This window comes from Zychaea mexicana (assembly GCF_025766255.1).
Source record: "Zychaea mexicana strain RSA 1403 chromosome Unknown BDB00scaffold_9, whole genome shotgun sequence".
NCBI classification, from domain to species: domain Eukaryota; kingdom Fungi; phylum Mucoromycota; class Mucoromycetes; order Mucorales; family Lichtheimiaceae; genus Zychaea; species Zychaea mexicana.
The window spans coordinates 447248-464300 of record NW_026516672.1 but is presented as its reverse complement, the minus strand read 5'-3'; the positions used below and the strand labels follow the sequence as shown (position 1 = coordinate 464300).

The 17053-nt window shown below is 43.0% G+C and overlaps 5 protein-coding genes across 5 annotated transcripts; 4 read left to right on the top strand and 1 right to left on the bottom strand.

Moving 5' to 3' along the window:
- Positions 1–1358: 1358 nt before the first annotated feature.
- BDB00DRAFT_868518 (uncharacterized protein) lies at positions 1359–1796 on the top strand (the record flags this gene model as incomplete). Its single annotated transcript, XM_053126480.1, has 1 exon — positions 1359–1796. The coding sequence occupies one exon, from the start codon at positions 1359–1361 to the stop codon at positions 1794–1796; it is 438 nt and encodes a 145-aa protein (XP_052983746.1).
- Positions 1797–3411: 1615 nt separating this feature from the next.
- On the top strand, positions 3412–5115 carry BDB00DRAFT_804615 (rhomboid family-domain-containing protein). Its single transcript, XM_053122131.1, has 5 exons — positions 3412–3998; positions 4125–4461; positions 4524–4700; positions 4788–4951; positions 5024–5115. Exons 1-5 carry the CDS (start codon positions 3537–3539, stop codon positions 5081–5083), a joined length of 1200 nt encoding a protein of 399 aa, XP_052983745.1. The 5' UTR covers positions 3412–3536; the 3' UTR covers positions 5084–5115.
- A 438-nt stretch (positions 5116–5553) lies between these two features.
- Positions 5554–6560, top strand: BDB00DRAFT_804605 (superoxide dismutase). Its single transcript, XM_053122130.1, has 3 exons — positions 5554–5797; positions 5985–6159; positions 6233–6560. Exons 1-3 carry the CDS (start codon positions 5632–5634, stop codon positions 6351–6353), a joined length of 462 nt encoding a protein of 153 aa, XP_052983744.1. The 5' UTR covers positions 5554–5631; the 3' UTR covers positions 6354–6560.
- A 3427-nt stretch (positions 6561–9987) lies between these two features.
- Positions 9988–13649, top strand: BDB00DRAFT_804597 (anaphase-promoting complex, cyclosome, subunit 4-domain-containing protein). The gene is made up of 14 exons (XM_053122129.1): positions 9988–10338; positions 10450–10688; positions 10784–10860; positions 10927–11046; positions 11152–11206; positions 11312–11603; positions 11700–11803; positions 11880–12010; positions 12100–12251; positions 12372–12530; positions 12624–12820; positions 12929–12977; positions 13045–13179; positions 13264–13649. The coding sequence occupies exons 1-14, from the start codon at positions 10101–10103 to the stop codon at positions 13368–13370; spliced, it is 2055 nt and encodes a 684-aa protein (XP_052983743.1). The 5' UTR covers positions 9988–10100; the 3' UTR covers positions 13371–13649.
- Positions 13650–14198: 549 nt separating this feature from the next.
- BDB00DRAFT_784808 (70 kDa heat shock protein 3) lies at positions 14199–16782 on the bottom strand (the record flags this gene model as incomplete). Its single annotated transcript, XM_053120491.1, has 7 exons — positions 14199–14365; positions 14450–15680; positions 15748–15866; positions 15967–16324; positions 16469–16526; positions 16629–16650; positions 16764–16782. 7 exons carry the CDS (start codon positions 16780–16782, stop codon positions 14199–14201), a joined length of 1974 nt encoding a protein of 657 aa, XP_052983742.1.
- Between the last annotated feature and the right edge of the window lie 271 nt (positions 16783–17053).

Sequence of the window (17053 nt, the reverse complement as noted above, 5' to 3'; positions counted from 1 at the left end):
CTCCTCAAAATGAAATAACGATTGTTCGCAATCTTTTTCTTCTCTTCCGGGTAATTTTCGAATTTCAGGGACTCAATAACAATATATGATATATAGTAGGGCGTAGTACATACTATATTATAATGCTACTACACACTGAAATATATAGTTTCAAGAAGGGGTGTACAGAAAAAATAAAGAGAGAGAGAGAGAGAGAGAGAGAGAGAGAGAGCAACACCAGTAGTATAGTAAACTTACTACACTACTATCTTACTAACTAGTCTGCGCTTTGAGATCAGGATTAGCCCGACTGGCACAGTCGTTTATTACTGTGCTACTTAATCCACCCCCTTTTAGTGCTTTGTGCACGAACTGCTTTTCCGAAAGCATAACTGCGATTTGCATTCGAAATATACATCTTTTCTTGTGGCCGCCGGTCATGCAAAAACTCAAATATTTAGAGTTCCAGTGTAACTTTGGGATTTTTTTTTTGTGTTCAAACTTTGCATACTGTATATATAGCAGCCAAAGTGGATTTTCAAAAGGTAATGATAGTGACCTATTGCACAAGAACATCAACTGAAGCAATTACAAGGAGAAAGAAAGAAGAACTGCTAAATAATGGTTAACCGCCAATTGTCTTTTGGAAGTGATGGTAGTTATGTGTGCCCAAGATCGAACGTCTTGGCTAGCTATACTGTCATTAAAGCATATATTATGGGGCTCCCGTCAAAATTTGACGTTGTGCTTACATTACTTCTTTTGCACTAGATCTTGAGTTAGTGCTTATATCGGAACAATGTTGATCTTTGACTGAATGGAAGATACAAAATCTTGTCGATGATCGTTTCAGTGTGATCGTTCACGGTATAACTACCATTTTGCACTTCCTGCCTACCAAATGATATTTAGTTTGATATTTTAATTATAACGGTGCTCGTCTTGGATATGGTTTTTTCGGTGACCTTGCTGCGTTATCATCTTCCTGCCCGTCTTGACTCCCCTGGCCTCACTCTGTCCTTCCTAAAAATTAGCTACAACCTTGACTATTCACTGGTCCTCTCATCTTACTGTCTCTATATATGGCATTGCGTACTACGCTATAATATGGACGTTGCATACGCTTATGCTTGCCATTATTTCTACTTTTATTACATAGCACTTTTTTGCTGTCAGTCACGGAGTCATGCAATATGAAAAGCCTTCTTTTCATGCATGCCGTTGAAGCATTTTTTATCGCAATAGCCACAGCCCTCAATGTACGCTACTACGTAAGTAAAGTGGTTTAAACCACTGGTGCTCATATACAGTAATCTAATTATACAATAAGACTGATGATTTGCTTTAAGGGTCAAAGAAAGATACGATAACGACTGTAAATGCCATCCTCAACGATTGAATTAATCGAGCAGATGCTGATTTTCCGTTTGCTAAGCAAGCATGCGGTAAATGCGCACAATGAGCAGCAGACGATAATGCTGTCTGGCGCAATTGGCTCCCTGGAATTGTTTATGCTATGTGATTGTATTCTCTCGCCACAAGTCAAAAAGATCTACTATTTTATCCGTGGTAGCAACGATGAATTGTCTGGACGACTCATGAATGCTTTTCGCGACTATCTGCTTGATGTATCATCTTTTAAATCGCCCAAGGTTGAAACGCTACCAATGCTGCTAAACGACGAACCGTGCCTGGGATGGAACCAAGTCACCTATGCAAAACTGAAAAGTCAAGTAACAATCGTCCAGCATTGTGCGTGGTGCATGGACATGCGACAATCTGTCGAGCACTACGAGCGCGAAATGATCCGTGGTTGATACAACTTGATAAATTTGCATATTGCAAAGAGAACCGATGCATGTCTATGTCATATTTAGTGTCAGCTTTACTGCGGGATGGAACGTGGAACGCAATTTGAGAAGGCAGCACCCAATAATCCAAACATAGTCATGCCTATGGGCTACGCATATGTTAAGTACGTTGTTAAGCATTTCTTTGATTATTTGATCAAGACCAAGAATTGTCGAGCGCATAAATCAAGTGATCGGCGACACAGAGAACGCTGTATCGGGCACAGACCAGCCTTATCCAGCATTGTTAATGCTTGGTGGATCCCAAATGCATATGATTATCGACATGAAGAATTACAGAGTCAACTGGCTCGGTGGATTTTGCCTCTGCTAGTATCGTTGAAAATATACTCAAGGCCAATGCCGTGAAAGCTACTATACTGCTGGGGATTAGCTGAAGCAAGAGCTCTTTCATATTGTAAATCCAACATCGGCAAATGATCCGAAGTATAAGATACCATGAAAAGATGTGGAATGGAATTTGACTTCGTATCACCGTCTAAATGGATCGATGAAATAATCAAGCTCTTTGATAATTCTGCATAACGATGTCAAATCGGTTTTTTGAAGCAAAGCACAGTACAATGGACGGGAATGACAAGTTTACATTTGTTTGGGAGACGGAACAGACGATCCAAATGGCACCAGCTTTGGCTAAAGCTCTGGATTTTGAGCTAATGTTTTGGAAATATACATCGGTTACTGGCGTACGATAGGATTTCCAATACCACTCGAGTAAAAAGCAGCATCGGTCATATAATTTGGTAAAATATTTAATGGAGACATATCATTATAGTCTTGGAATTAATTACGTAATTACAGTATACGTTTGTTAAAAAGTCATACGAGTATGTTGAGCTACTCTGCATAATTAAAAGTGCTTAAGAGACAAGTGACATTATAGCGTATCCTATGCAGAAACAGTCAATATAGAATTTAACCTTTTCCTATGCGTTAGGTTGCATGATTTTTTTATTGGAATTACATAATGCACTGGTGTTTACTTCGTGATCTCCTAATCCGTGTAGTGGTCTTATTTTTTGGGCATATTGTTGTCATCAAAATTAAAAAGGCTCGGGTTTGTATAAAATCCAATTCCAGTACAGCACGTATTAAATTTTCGTTTATTTGTACATAGATAATTATAAAATCTCTATCGTCACAAAGGAAAAAAGGAGTTCTTCTGCTCCTATGTGAATATGCTGCGCCGCTACTAACATAGTTAGCAAAAGAAAAGTTAAGAGGGCAAGCAAAAAACAAAACTCACATCATCCCTTAATGGAATGTGGCCTGACTATACATATACAAAACAATGGCTACGCAACATTTTGTTGAAGCTGGACATGTACTGCATGTCTGTCACTTAGTGAAAGAGCAAGGAAAGAATACAGTATAGGACATGGTGAAGAGGCAAGAGTGCTTGGTCCAACTTTGAAAACAAAGAGCTCCTCTCTGTGTAACCAAAATAGTATGCGCGGAAGAGCTGTGCTCGGCGCAAACTGACATGCAAGACGAACGAAAACTATATCAATCAACAATAAATAGCAAACGCAGTCGTTGTGTTTATATGATAAGTGAGAGAGGGCAAGGGGACGCATGCGTCCTTGTTTTTTTACCTTTTCCTTTTTCTTCTTTCTTTTCTCTTCTGTTACTTTCTGACCGCGTCTAACATTATTATCACGTCTACCGGTACAAGTCATTATTGTCATGGACAGCGCAGCACGATACGATAGGCAGCATATAAACGATGATGCAGAATCCATGGTTTCCTCTACACCAACGCTGATCCAGCCACCGCCAGAAGAACATCGGCGTTTTCTACGACACAATGGGAATGATGGATTACACAACTTTACAGATCTACACGACGTCGAGGAACAACACGAGCATGAAATGCAGGCTCCATCGGAAACCTCTGTACAACGCAGGGACGGATTCATGCGACTTGAATCGAACGGCAACTTGCGAGATATTAGTAATAATGGCGGTAGCAAATGGGCCACACTACGAAGCATCATGATGGGTCCTACTTCACGACCGTGGTTTACATGGTTATCGGCCACCGCAATGATCGTCACGATGGTGTTTGCACTTGCCAAGCATCACGATATATCCGGAAGCATGCTAGAAACGCAACCATTCAATCCCATGATTGGACCCTCATTTACAGTTGAGTAACTGAGCTTTTTCTGCCCTATCGCTAAATACTACCACTACTCTCTTTTCTTTATTTGTTTACATGCTGAACCTAAAGCTGAACAATTGATGTGGTGTGATGATGCTGAATAAATATAGATTCTGATCAACACCGGTGCACGGTATACACCGTGTATGCGGCCTTTACCAGACTACCAAGCAAGCACTGTGATAGACTCTTGTTTGTCGAAAAATGCAACCTGCACCTTGGAACAATTATGTGGTGGTAGCGGCAGCAGTAACCAAGGCTACCGTCTCCTTAGTCCTATTTTTATACATGCAGGCCTTCTCCACATCGTCGTGTGTCTGTTGGCTCATTTTCAAGTTGGTGCTACTCTTGAGCGCGACATGGGCTTTCTATCCTTTGGCTTTCTGTACTTGGTGTGTGGTATCTGGGGTTTTGCGTTTAGTTCGCTCATGTCGTCAGCCCAAACAGGTAATATTGCTTTGTTATTTATCATGCATGATATTGACAATCCGTTCGTTCATATTACTTAGCGTCGATGGGTTGTTCTGGAGCATTGATGGGGCTGGTAGGCTTTATGATGGTGGAAACAGTAAAGAACTGGAAGACTATCCGACGTCGAACGCGTCGGCTGGCAAGTTTGTCGCTTTCGATCATACTCGCGTTCGTGTTTGGGATATTTCCTGGAATTGATAACTTCGCCCACGTTGGTAAGAGTTTCTGTATCGCAAAGGGAAAGCGAGAGAGAAGCGCAAAACATTAAAGAAGCGGCCTGCGCATACTATATGTATATATAGGCGGATTGGCGACAGGTATAATCATGGGGTTCCTGCTGATGTCGCCAGCAGCGTCAACGAGTCGATGGATCACATGGGGGATACGGGCTGCGGCGTTGACCGTGCTCGTCGTTGTATTTGTCATCATGTTGTATATGTTTTACTCCGCCTACGATCCAACCAAGGTATGGTAAAAACTTTCGTGGCATTTACTCTTTACTTACTTTCTCCCACTCTCTTTCTACAACTACGCGCAGATCTGTCCAAATTGTAGATACTTTTCGTGTATTCCAGTTAGCAACTGGTGTGATATTTGAAGTAAAAATAAATCTTGTATACCATATGCCGCAAGAAAAAGACCGTGACGCGTCGTGCGTGTATCTTGTGAAAAGAAACCTTAGCGCTCGACGTTTATCTGATATCACCTGGAAATCATGGAGTGATAGTAACCATGCGCATAGAACTAGCATATTGTCTTGATAACTGCGTGGAATGAAAGTATATCACCTCGGGTCCTGAACGGTGGAATCGCGCAAATCATAATATAAGCCATGATCAAGCAAACAAAGAAACGAGTGTGTTCGGTGTTATGTTACAATGAAGTACGCTTCTACCGGAAAGTGGCATAATACGATACTAAGTCTGTGTGATGCTTCGCTTCTTCATTCACGGGAGAGTATTCGGCTTGAAATGGCAATGTAGCTCAAGTTTGATTGGCGAGGATGAGTCGGTGATGTAATTACAAAGGTGAAGTCACCAGAATATGCCGCCGCCAAACATACATTACGACGCATTTTTCCCTTTTTCATTCTTTCTTGCTTTCTTTCCCCAACTTTTTCATCAAACACAAAAAAAAATAATCAAAATGGTCAAGGCTGTTGCTGTTATCCGTGGTGACTCTCCCGTCACTGGCACCATCACTTTCTCTCAGGACTCTGAGAACGGCCCCACCACCGTCGAGGCCAAGGTCTCTGGCTTGACCGAGGGCAAGCACGGCTTCCACGTCCACGAATTCGGCGACAACACCAACGGTACGCAACCCCACCCCGGAGACACTCTCATTTTCTCTTTTTCACCCCGGCATGACGCGATGCGCGCGTCTTCGGCCTGGTAGTTGTAGTAGTGATTGTGCGGCCTTTGAAAAAAAAATATCTTCGGAGAAACTCGCTCTCACTCACACGCATGCTCACATCACCTCGCACTATATCTTTAACGTAGGCTGCACTTCTGCTGGTTCTCACTTCAACCCCTTCGGCAAGACCCACGGTGCCCCCGAGGCTGACGAACGCCACGTTGGTGATATGGGTAACGTCGTTGCTGATGCTTCCGGTAACGCCACCTTGAAGATCTCCGATAACCAAATCAAATTGATTGGCCCCCACTCTGTCATTGGGTAAGCTGAGGAAATATATCTTGTCTGTCTTAAAGTTTAGCGCCAAACTCTAATTGCTTTTTTGCACGTTTAGCCGTACCGTCGTTGTCCACGCTGCTGAGGATGACCTTGGCTTGGGCGGTCACGAATTGTCCAAGACCACTGGTAACGCTGGCGATCGCTGGGCTTGTGGCGTCATCGGTGTCGCCAAATAAGTTGGAGCGAATATGTATCGAAGTGCATATAATAAAAATGATTTACCCGTATTGATGAACCCTATCATGGTACTGTTGCATTGGTGCGAGCTCAATACACATTGTCAATTGAAGGATTTTGCAATTTGCAAAGACTATAGCACGATCATGGTAGTTTGACTTCAGAGATGTACCATTTCTTATTGCCAAAAAAAAAAAAAGGAGAGCCCCGGGAGATATAAAACATTTCTCGGTTTCGGCTCATACGGATTGACCATGCAGTGTATATTCGGTTTTGCAGTATCAAGAAATGTTAAGTGGTCTTTCAAGCGTCCCTCTCCCTCACCCAGTGGAACCCGCATGTCCCGTACGTTCTATGTAGTAAGCCGAGAAGACAAAAAAAAGGGACATGGAAAGAGGAAGCGTAAAGCAAAAGAGGCACTGCAAGAAATCCAACTACCCACTTCATCGCATACTGTCTGCACTAATTGTGCTAAGTAAAGAATAAATCAATTATTCATGCATCGATGTTCTGCGGGCCCATTAAATGTCCGGTTTAAAGCTGCCGAATCTTTAGATAGTGTCCAACAGTGCAGCCGTATTAACTATTCAAAATCGTGAAGCACATCACAGATGTTGTCGAATATATCACAGCCTTATAGCTGCATCTCCAGCATGCACGAGTATGGATAACATCAAATAAACAGTTAAATCAAGCAGAAACTTTACTTTTACCAATTTTTCATATTCGGTCTCTTACATCAGCCTTTGCAGTAGGGTTGGCCACACGAAACATATAGTAGATGAAGAACGCATGAATTTGAATACTGGAAAACAAACATGTGCCTTCTGCGTCATTTACATACTATTCATTGGACAAGAGCAAGCTTAAATCATTATAAACAATATAAGCGACTGTGTAGAGTTATTCACAGGAGGTTTATTGAAGTGTTATAAACATTGCTGCAAGATACTACGCAAGTGAGCAAGAAATGGAAGATGTAGTGTTTCTACAGGCGCATCGACGCACACGGACGTGCAAAGAAAACAGGTCACATCAGAAATACAGATATGGGTTCCCTTTTGTGAACCCACACCCTGCAACTCTCTACAGCTGATGAATTCATGGCAAAAGAAATTAGACGCTATAAAGAGGTTGATACAGACGTTGATGTATTAATATATCAATCTTATTTCTGATGCATAATTGCATATTTTGTCGATATAAAATTAGCCTACAGGCCATACAAAAAAAAATTGTTGACTTATAGATATAGACGTATCGTCGGTTACGCACGTATCTACAGTCATTCGAGCAACAGCCTCCGTTAGAGATATCGTTTGATGAGTTCCTCGAGATCAATAGCATCAATATCGCGACTACATCTTAGCGTTACGATCATCACCCGTAAATGAAAAGGTCATCTTGCAGCGCAGTAGGCGGTATATCTTTATCATTGCTTTCAACGACTAAATTTTGCGGTTACACTTAGCCAACGTCGATATCCAGTATATCCTCGGCGCATATTCGTGTTGCCCATATAGTTTCGCTTATATCAGCAAGATTGACCGTAGACACAATCGAGTAGATATACCGGCTACAGCGTGCTAGTGATGCGTCCTTGAGCCAAATAGCTCGAGTGTAAAGCTTCCACTACAGCACCTCTAAGAATTTTAGCCCAAGAAGTAGCATACAAAATCTTGCATTTGCATATGTAAGTATGCACATCAGCCGTGACGTTTATTCCAACATCACCACCGGAAGAGCGCCGACGTAACTGAAACCCGAAACGAAATTGTGGGAGTGTTTTGGGACACTACGGTAACTGATCTGACAGTATGCTTGACGTGACGCTGCCCAACATTTGCTGCTTGTTACCATTAATCCAGAAAACGTAGAAGGCTGCGTCGTGATAAAAATTGCGGTGACGGAGGCGTCGAAAGCAATAAAAACAATACGGTGAACCTGTTAAGGGCGCCGATAATAAGACAAACAGTATATCGGTAGGTAACGAGGCCTATCCGAGGTATCTGTAACCCTAATCCTAGTTTAATTACAGTAGCTAGTGCCGATAATGTCTATTAGTTTTTGGATGCACAACTTCGAGTACTTGCTCGCGTATAACAACGGTGTCGAAGCAATTTATGCATAATTTTGTTGATAGGTTTAATAGCGTTTTCAGCCTAAGCATCAGTAAATACCACATACAGAATGCACTCATGTCTACGGTTTACACATATTAAGTGTCATAATGTACATAATTACGGCAGCAGTAGCGATAGTGATCCCACCTTTGCTCTCGAGTACCACTCGTGTGTACCATGAACAGAAAACGAAAATTCGCGGCACTTATTGATGCATCAGCACAAACATCACCTCAACCAGCCATCGATTTAAAAAGTTCTAAGATTCTGTTTTTCGAAAATGATGTCTTCGCGTAGTGTACCATACTCGTGGAGTGTAAAAAATGGCGTATTATCTTCCATGGTAAGTTATTAAGTTATAAATATCGAAACTGTGGATGTCATAGGAAAGCGGTTCAATTGAAATCACTTATGCCAGCAACTTACTCCGGGATTTGAGTTGTTTATAACCGGTGAAATTCTAGTTACAATGACAGCTGACATTATCCATAAAGAATGTTTAAAGACGAACAAGTTTTTGACTTTACCAACTAGATTGTTGATGTCCTAGGTAATGCTTGATATTGATAAGAATGTTTAAGCGATATATCAGCGATACTTCTCGGCGCTCATATCTTCTACAACCTTAGAACGAGCATATTAGGGCCTCTCTTATGCAAGTAAAGAGTTATCCAAAAGAGTAATTATAGCAATATAATTCCATAACAGCTGGGACGCAAGTTACCAGACCGAGCATATTATCTAACGCATACCTGTTCCTTCAGGCGGCAAAGGAAGCAATGCAGGAAACATAGAAATTTGCTACGGTCTTCATTGACGTATGGTGGGAAGACGGGTATCGATCCGTGCAGTATGCTCATTTTGACGACTCCTGGAAGTAGCCATCTGCAAACGGGAGTTGGAACTGCGGCCATTTGACCCAAGATCATCAGCAACAGCAACAGCCGTTATCACCAATATCACCACCGCTCTTTCCATCTAATAAACAACTCGCTCCACGCCATGAACGCTATTAACTTTTCAACAAAGCATCTGAACAAGCGAAAACCGAAAAGCACAACCGTGGTGTTACCAGCAGCGTCAAAAATGAGCGTTCTGCGAGCACCGATGATGCATTTAACGATTTCTCACCTCCAGCCTGTACAGCAGGCATTCGTACTCTGCAATCTTCTGTTCCTTATATGTTCCATCGAAGGGTTTCGGTTTAAAGTTCTTCTTTGATTGTCTGTGTAAGCTACAAACATAGAAAATAGATTCTTTGACCTTGATCATCTAAATCTAATAAGGCTAACACAGTATACAGAACCAGTACAGGATCTTATCTCTTGAAGGTTTCCCTATTAGCATAAATAGAATGACAAGCTTTTTTTGAATAGGGCCAGCGACTTATACTAACTTGCCGCTTCAAAAAAGAAAGAGAGAAGTGATAAATAGCCTATTCACAACGCGAACGTTCTGGTCCAGTAATATACGTCGCGCGGACCTCCTTTTTTATAATTATGCGCGTGTAGCACTTTGTTTTGCGACTTTTTCTTCGTTTCGCGTGTCGCTCTCTGCTATTGCTATTGATAACACTACTACTACTACTACTACTGCACCCTAACCTCGAACATCAACCCCATAATGAAGATTAACGACACACTACCGTTTTCGGAACAATCCCAATTCTCGTTTCCAATGTTTCATTCGAAGAATTTGAAAAAACAAGCAAAACAGATCACTTGGTGTCCAACACAAGATCTTGCTGCCATTGTCTTTGCAGACAACACGATCGCGTTGTGCAGGGATGGATGGTTTCCGATTTGGGAAATGAATGCATCCGATGGCGCCGATATTACTGCTTTGGCATGGAATCCGAACGGTATGTTGTCGCTGTCCCTGTTTTGGGAAGGGAGGGGCGGGCTATTCACCGATATTTTAATAGTGTGTGTATGACGATGTTTATTTGATGCAAGGTGCCTTTATGCAATAGGTGAAGAGTTTGCTATAGGATTCTCGAATGGCACTGTGCGACGTGTAAACGCAACGTGTGCTCAACCAAAATGGATCGTGTACACGCTACCACCGATACCGTCATCATCATCATCATCAACAACAACTTTGTCAACAAGTACAAAGTCGTCGTCTTCTTCTCGGTCCGGAAACTTAAAGATCACGTCGCTCGCTTGGACTCATTTTCCTCGGAAAGAAGATAAACCTGTGGATACGATGGTAAGAGGGTCAACAAACAAAATTATACATTGTGTTAAGAGATTGTAAAACTCTATAAGCCAAATTTCTCACAATGCTGTTCAATTTTAAAACAGTATGGATTTGATCCAAAAGCGATGGAATTCACCAATGGTATTCCTGCCCTTAAAATGGAACCACCAGACGAACCAGCGTAATGTGTCAAAATAACAACTGTCACTATTGCGTGCCGGGAACTGACACATACGTCTTTATATAGACCGCTCGCTCCTTTCATGAAGCAAAAGAAGCCTCCACTTCCTGATCAGCCTTCAAAAGAATCCGAAGACAAACACACATTATTACTTGTAGGCGATAATCATGGTCGAGTACATCTCAGGTAACAACTCAGTTTCTCTGTATCTCTCTCCCTCTTCCCTATCCTCGTACATGTACTTTTTTCTTGTATCCACGTCAGGGCTATTTTTTGTTAAACGCTCAACAGTCTTAATGGTACTTACCACATAGGCACCATGAGCGTTCGAGCTGACGGCAAAGCAGTAAGTAGTTAAAGCATGTAATAAGAGCGTTGACTACAACCATGCTCAGTAGCTATCGTGCTACTCCCGGATCAGGTACCAGAAGAACTCACATAATGCTGATAGAAAAACAAAGAACATACGGTGGTTTCCACCTGTACTGGACCCACATTATCTACTATCCAAGTGCTTGTTCAGAAATCACCCGAAAAACGTGATATGCTTTCTATGGACTCGAGCATTTTACTCTCAAAAAGAAACGAGTTATGCAATATTGCAGAGGAACAAAAACATGTGGATTTCCTTTTACGATACATCAATCAGTGCGTAAACCTATTAAACAAGCATCATACAACAATTCGCAGGCTTGCTGAACAAAGCTCGGGTGAAATATCACGACTTTTGCTTGAACGAAATAGTAAGTGGACTTTCATATTCATATTTCCATCTTAAGAGACTGTTATAGAGCTATAGATTCTGCTGTACTGAAAGGGACTCCTTTTCTTGGTTATAGGTGAGACGGATCCTATGCCGCAAATCGAGCTTCTAGGATTAATTGCAACAGGGAACACAAGTGAACCGGTACATGCTTATTTTACCCAATATTTGACGGATCAGGTATGTGTATTGTGATGAGAAATACCTTTCATCGCATAAATTAATAATCATGCTTCTGTTTTTTATGCTTTGATAGCAAGTCAAACGGTGGGAAAGTCGCTCTCATCAAAGCTACGGAAACCTCCAGAGACTCGTAAATGAGTACCTGGAACCCGCCTGTTCTCGTCTCTTACATCGTCTGAATCGTCTTAGAGGATACAGTTTATGGTAAACTTACTCATGTGAAGATTTGAGGGGAAAAGTTTGAAGGTAATAATCTGAAGCTGATTTTGATTTTTCAATTCTAACACTAATAGGACAGAGCGTTATTCCGAGCTGCTAGACACAAGTGTAATTGATGCGTGCATCGATACAGCCCAACTATTGTTAAAACGCCTAATCTTTTATCGGATATCTGTTGATAAGGTGTGCTTAGAGTTTCGCGAATTCATCAAATGGACTTTACATAGTAAGTAATTCTCCTTTTGCTATTTCGGTCGTTATAACATAGTGTTGACGATATATGATAAGTAAATAACATAAGCTTCGCTTTCCTCGATTTCACGAATCTTTTTTTTCATATTTGTAGTGATTGAAAAGTTAGCAGATCAGAACGGTGGGGAATATCAAAATCATCCAGATGCTGTAGCCTATGATCCATGGTTGGTAGTCAACTTTATCAAGAAATCCTTTGCAACAGATGGTTTGACCGAATATTTCACTGTATACCCTGGCATTGAACGCTCAGGTACTAGTAACAAAACATTTGGGTCGAGTTGAAGACGACAAAATGGGGTGGCAAAGATACTCATCCTCCTTTATACTGCACATGCATTAATAGATGAACGCTGGAAACATACAGGCTTCTTACAGCTTGTTAATACGTTGACTGAAATGTGTAATACTATGCTGGATCGCCCATCGAGTATAATCAGTAATCAGACAAGTATACTACAAAAAAATACTGTGCAGTTTAAAGACCAACCAATCCAAAGGAAAAGTGCGCGGTCCTTTGCTTCTTGGGTAGCTGAAGAAGAGGTACGCTTTTTAATTATCGCATTTAATTCATCCTTTGACTATGCTATTGATATGCAATCGTCAATGATATCATGATAGACTAAAATCTCCTTTGGACTGTGAAATTAGGCCATCCAATTTTATGCATTTGCAAGAGAAAATGATCGAGGGACTATCTGTAAGTATATCCTCAACTTATTTAAATATGTTGTCGCATGATGGTTACTGTACTAATTGTTGATTAGTAACCGTCGTCAAGAAATCTTTGAAGGAGCCGTACGATGTGTCCTATGCATCAGGCCGTCTAGAAAATGTACTGATACATGATATCGAATTTTTGGATTCTCAAGAGTTGGGATTAGTTATTGAATCTGTACGAGGTGAGTTTACCGGTATATCTATCTCTCTCCCATTCAGCCTGCGTGTGGGAATACAATAAATTAACTTTGCCTATGTTTCTTAAGCTGCACGGTCGTTCCTAGCTACCACTACCTATCCAGATCTCAGCTATACAACTCCTAAAACAGATGTTTTAGTCTTGGGGGACACTCTAGCAAGGGTAAACTATTAGGGTGTCATTGTAATCCAAGATGTGACAAAAACCGTGCTAACGCTTTTCTACCTCCTCGCGACATATTTTCTAGGTACCTATTGCGCGACATATGGAGCTCGCACGAGTATCCAATGTGGTATTTGGATCCAACGGTAGACCGCGGCGTCGGATCATGGAAGCCGTTGGATCCAACAAAAAAACATATATTTTTCTTATGGATAAATAAAAAATTGCCACTACAAATTGATTATAATGTACTGTAATACTATTTGCGAATATTTTCGAAGCAAACTATAGCACAAACACGCCAGATAAAAAGTATTTGATGTAATATAAAGAACTGTGCTAAGAGCATTTATTGACTGGCACCCAAAAAGCACACCAGGTGTACCCTAACGCATATGGGACATACGGCACTTGTCAAGATGGATAAACGCACACTCTACAAGTTGTTACTGTTGATCTGCTAAATAAGTAAACAATAGGAGTAGAAAAAATAGTCGAAGACGGATTTCGTAAAAGCAACAAAGTGCAGCAATGCCCATTGTTCATCCTGGACTCTTGTATAAGTCCTTTACGATCGTATACCACACGCTTCCTCAGTTGCACCACCACCGTATCTCCACGACAACCCAGTGAAAAGGAAGAGATTGTACAAGCACTCTGAATATTTTTTTGCTATGTACAAATGAGTATGCTTTACTTTTTATTATCTTTCTATTGACTTGAGTAATTTGATACAAATTCGAAATGGAATATTTAATGAATTTCATGGTTGTTGTTGTTATAGTTGTTGTTGGTGTTGAGCAAATAGGAAAGTAAATAAGCAAGCAGAATCTAGGAGATTTAGTCGACTTCCTCGATGGAGGGACCGTCGTTGTCGTTGGATGCGCCACCAGGAGCGGCACCGGCACCAGGGAAACCACCAGGGGCGGCACCAGGGGCAGCACCAGCACCGGGCATACCGCCCTCACCACCAGCCTGAGCGTACAACTTCTGCATGATGGGGTTGGCTGTTGATGAAGACGAAAAGTTAGTAAAACGCAAAATGACGGTTACTCTGCACCAACCCCGCCGTCTTTACAACTACAACTTACCAACTTCTTCAAGCTCCTTCTGCTTGCCCTCGTATTCTTCCTTGGAAGCTTCCTGGGACTCGTCGAGCCACTTGATGGCTTCATCGATGGCAGCGTTCAACTTGGTCTTGTCGGCCTCCTCAAGGGCACCGGCAACCTTCTCCTCGGAGAGGGTGTTGCGCAAGTTGAAAGCATAGGATTCCAAGCCGTTCTTGGCCTGGATACGGGAAGCAGCAGCCTCATCCTCAGCCTTGTACTTCTCGGCGTCAGCAACCATGCGCTCAATGTCTTCCTTGGAGAGACGGCCCTTGTCGTTGGTGATGGTGATCTTGTTGGACTTGCCAGTGGTCTTGTCCAAGGCGGAGACGTTCAAGATACCGTTGGCATCGACATCGAAGGTGACCTCGATCTGGGGAACACCACGGGGGGCGGGGGGGATACCAGTGAGTTCGAACTTGCCGAGCAAGTTGTTGTCCTTGGTGCGAGCACGTTCACCTTCGAAGACCTGGATCAAGACACCGGGCTGGTTGTCAGCGTAGGTGGAGAAGATCTCGGACTTCTTGGTGGGGACAGTGGTGTTACGCTTGATCAAGGCGGTCATGACACCACCAGCGGTTTCAATACCCAAGGAGAGGGGAGCGACATCGAGCAAGAGCAAGTCTTGGGTCTTCTCGGAGGTGTCACCGGACAAGATAGCGGCCTGGACGGCAGCACCGTAGGCAACGGCTTCATCAGGGTTGATGGATTTGTTGGGCTCCTTGCCGTTGAAGAAGTCAGAGACGAGCTTCTGGACCTTGGGGATACGGGTGGAACCACCGACCAAGACGATGTCGTGGACGGAGCCCTTGTCGATCTTGGAGTCGCGCAAGACCTTTTCGACGGGGTCCATGGTGGAACGGAACAAGTCCTGGTTCAATTCCTCGAAACGAGCACGGGTGAGCGAGGTGTAGAAGTCAACACCCTCGAACAACGAGTCGATTTCGATCGAGGTCTGGGCAGACGAAGAGAGGGTGCGCTTAGCACGCTCACAGGCAGTGCGGAGACGACGGACGGCACGGGCGTTGCCAGAGATGTCCTTCTTGAACTTGCGCTTGAACTCTTGCATGAAATGGTTGACAAGACGGTTGTCGAAATCTTCACCACCCAAGTGAGTGTCACCAGCAGTGGCCTTGACTTCAAAGATACCGTCTTCGATGGTCAAAAGGGAGACATCGAAGGTACCACCACCCAAATCGAAGATAAGGACGTTGCGCTACAATAGAGAGAGTCAGTTCAGCCCAGGTCTTTCTGTAAATCCCTCCCGCCAAAGTGACATTTACCTCGCCTTCGACCTTCTTGTCCAAACCATAGGCAATGGCAGCAGCAGTGGGCTCGTTGATGATACGCTGGACGTTCAAGCCAGCAATGGCACCGGAGTCCTTGGTAGCTTGACGCTGGCCTTTAAAAATTTTTCAAAAGTGGGAGTGTATGTGTGAGCCAGAATTTTCGGGAAAGGAAAAAAAAATTGTGACGAGGAAAAACAAAAAGAAAAAACTTACTGTCGTTGAAGTAAGCAGGGACAGTGATGACAGCGTTCTTGACGGTGGTGCCCAAGTAGCCCTCGGCAACCTCCTTCATCTTGATAAGGACCATGGAGGAGATTTCTTCGGGGGTGAACTGCTTGGTCTCGCCCTTGTACTCGACCTGGATGACGGGCAAGCCAGCCTTGTCGATGATCTTGAAGGGCCAGTGCTTCATGTCAGACTGGACCTCAGACTCGGCGAAACGACGGCCGATCAGACGCTTGGCGTCAAAGACGGTGTTGAAGGGGTTCATGGCGACCTGGTTCTTGGCGGCATCACCGATCAAACGCTCAGAGTCGGTGAAACCGACGTACGAGGGAGTAGTGCGGTTACCCTTTTGTATTGGGGAATTATGAGTCAGCACAACCACATTTTCATGCTGCTGCCTTCACCAGCGAACGCGCGCGCGCGCTCTCTCTCTCTCTCTCTCTCTCTCTCTCTTCTTTTCCTTCGCCACCAATCACCATCTTTTATTTACCTGGTCGTTGGCAATAATTTCGACACGGTCGTTTTGCCAGACGCCAACACACGAGTAGCTATGAGGATTAATAGCAACAGAAATTTAGTTTACACTCATCATGGTAGCTACAGCGTTCATGGCTGCGGTGGAGGTGGAGAAAAAGGGACAAACAACTTACGTAGTACCCAAGTCAATACCAACTATTTGCAGAGATAGAGAGAGAGAATATGTATGGTTTAGTACAAACAAAGACGTAGCAGGCTCATGATGATGGTTCTACGGCACGCTCTCGCCCCGTCTCGCGCAAACCTACCAGCTTTGCCTTCAGACATGATGATTCTTATATATGAAGAAGAAGAAGAAGAGGGAAAAAAAGAGTTGGAAAGGGGGCGGCCGGACTTGCTTAAATATCGCGACCGTTAGACCCGAATAAAGTTACGAAAAAGCACTCGTTTGGAATCATGAAGAAATCGGTGGAAGTTCCATTTCGAGACCCGCTCTTGTTGGGCGCGCTTGTCTCGTCATCACCCCTTGCCCCTCCTGCCCCTCCTTCCAATGACTCCTCTAACTAAAATGGCCTTTTTGTTGTGTTATCAAGAAAAT

Bases quoted from the DNA above. Each gene is read 5' to 3' on its own strand.
- BDB00DRAFT_804605 (XM_053122130.1), top strand. From the start codon at position 5,632: ATGGTCAAGGCTGTTGCTGTTATCCGTGGTGACTCTCCCGTCACTGGC. The intron at 5,798-5,984 runs GTACGCAACCCC...TCTTTAACGTAG, and splicing joins ATTCGGCGACAACACCAACG to GCTGCACTTCTGCTGGTTCT. The intron at 6,160-6,232 runs GTAAGCTGAGGA...TTGCACGTTTAG, and splicing joins GGCCCCCACTCTGTCATTGG to CCGTACCGTCGTTGTCCACG.
- BDB00DRAFT_804615 (XM_053122131.1), top strand. From the start codon at position 3,537: ATGGACAGCGCAGCACGATACGATAGGCAGCATATAAACGATGATGCA. The intron at 3,999-4,124 runs GTTGAGTAACTG...GAATAAATATAG, and splicing joins TGATTGGACCCTCATTTACA to ATTCTGATCAACACCGGTGC. The intron at 4,462-4,523 runs GTAATATTGCTT...CATATTACTTAG, and splicing joins CATGTCGTCAGCCCAAACAG to CGTCGATGGGTTGTTCTGGA.
- BDB00DRAFT_804597 (XM_053122129.1), top strand. From the start codon at position 10,101: ATGAAGATTAACGACACACTACCGTTTTCGGAACAATCCCAATTCTCG. The intron at 11,604-11,699 runs GTAAGTGGACTT...TCTTGGTTATAG, and splicing joins ACTTTTGCTTGAACGAAATA to GTGAGACGGATCCTATGCCG. The intron at 12,531-12,623 runs GTACTAGTAACA...ATGCATTAATAG, and splicing joins CCCTGGCATTGAACGCTCAG to ATGAACGCTGGAAACATACA.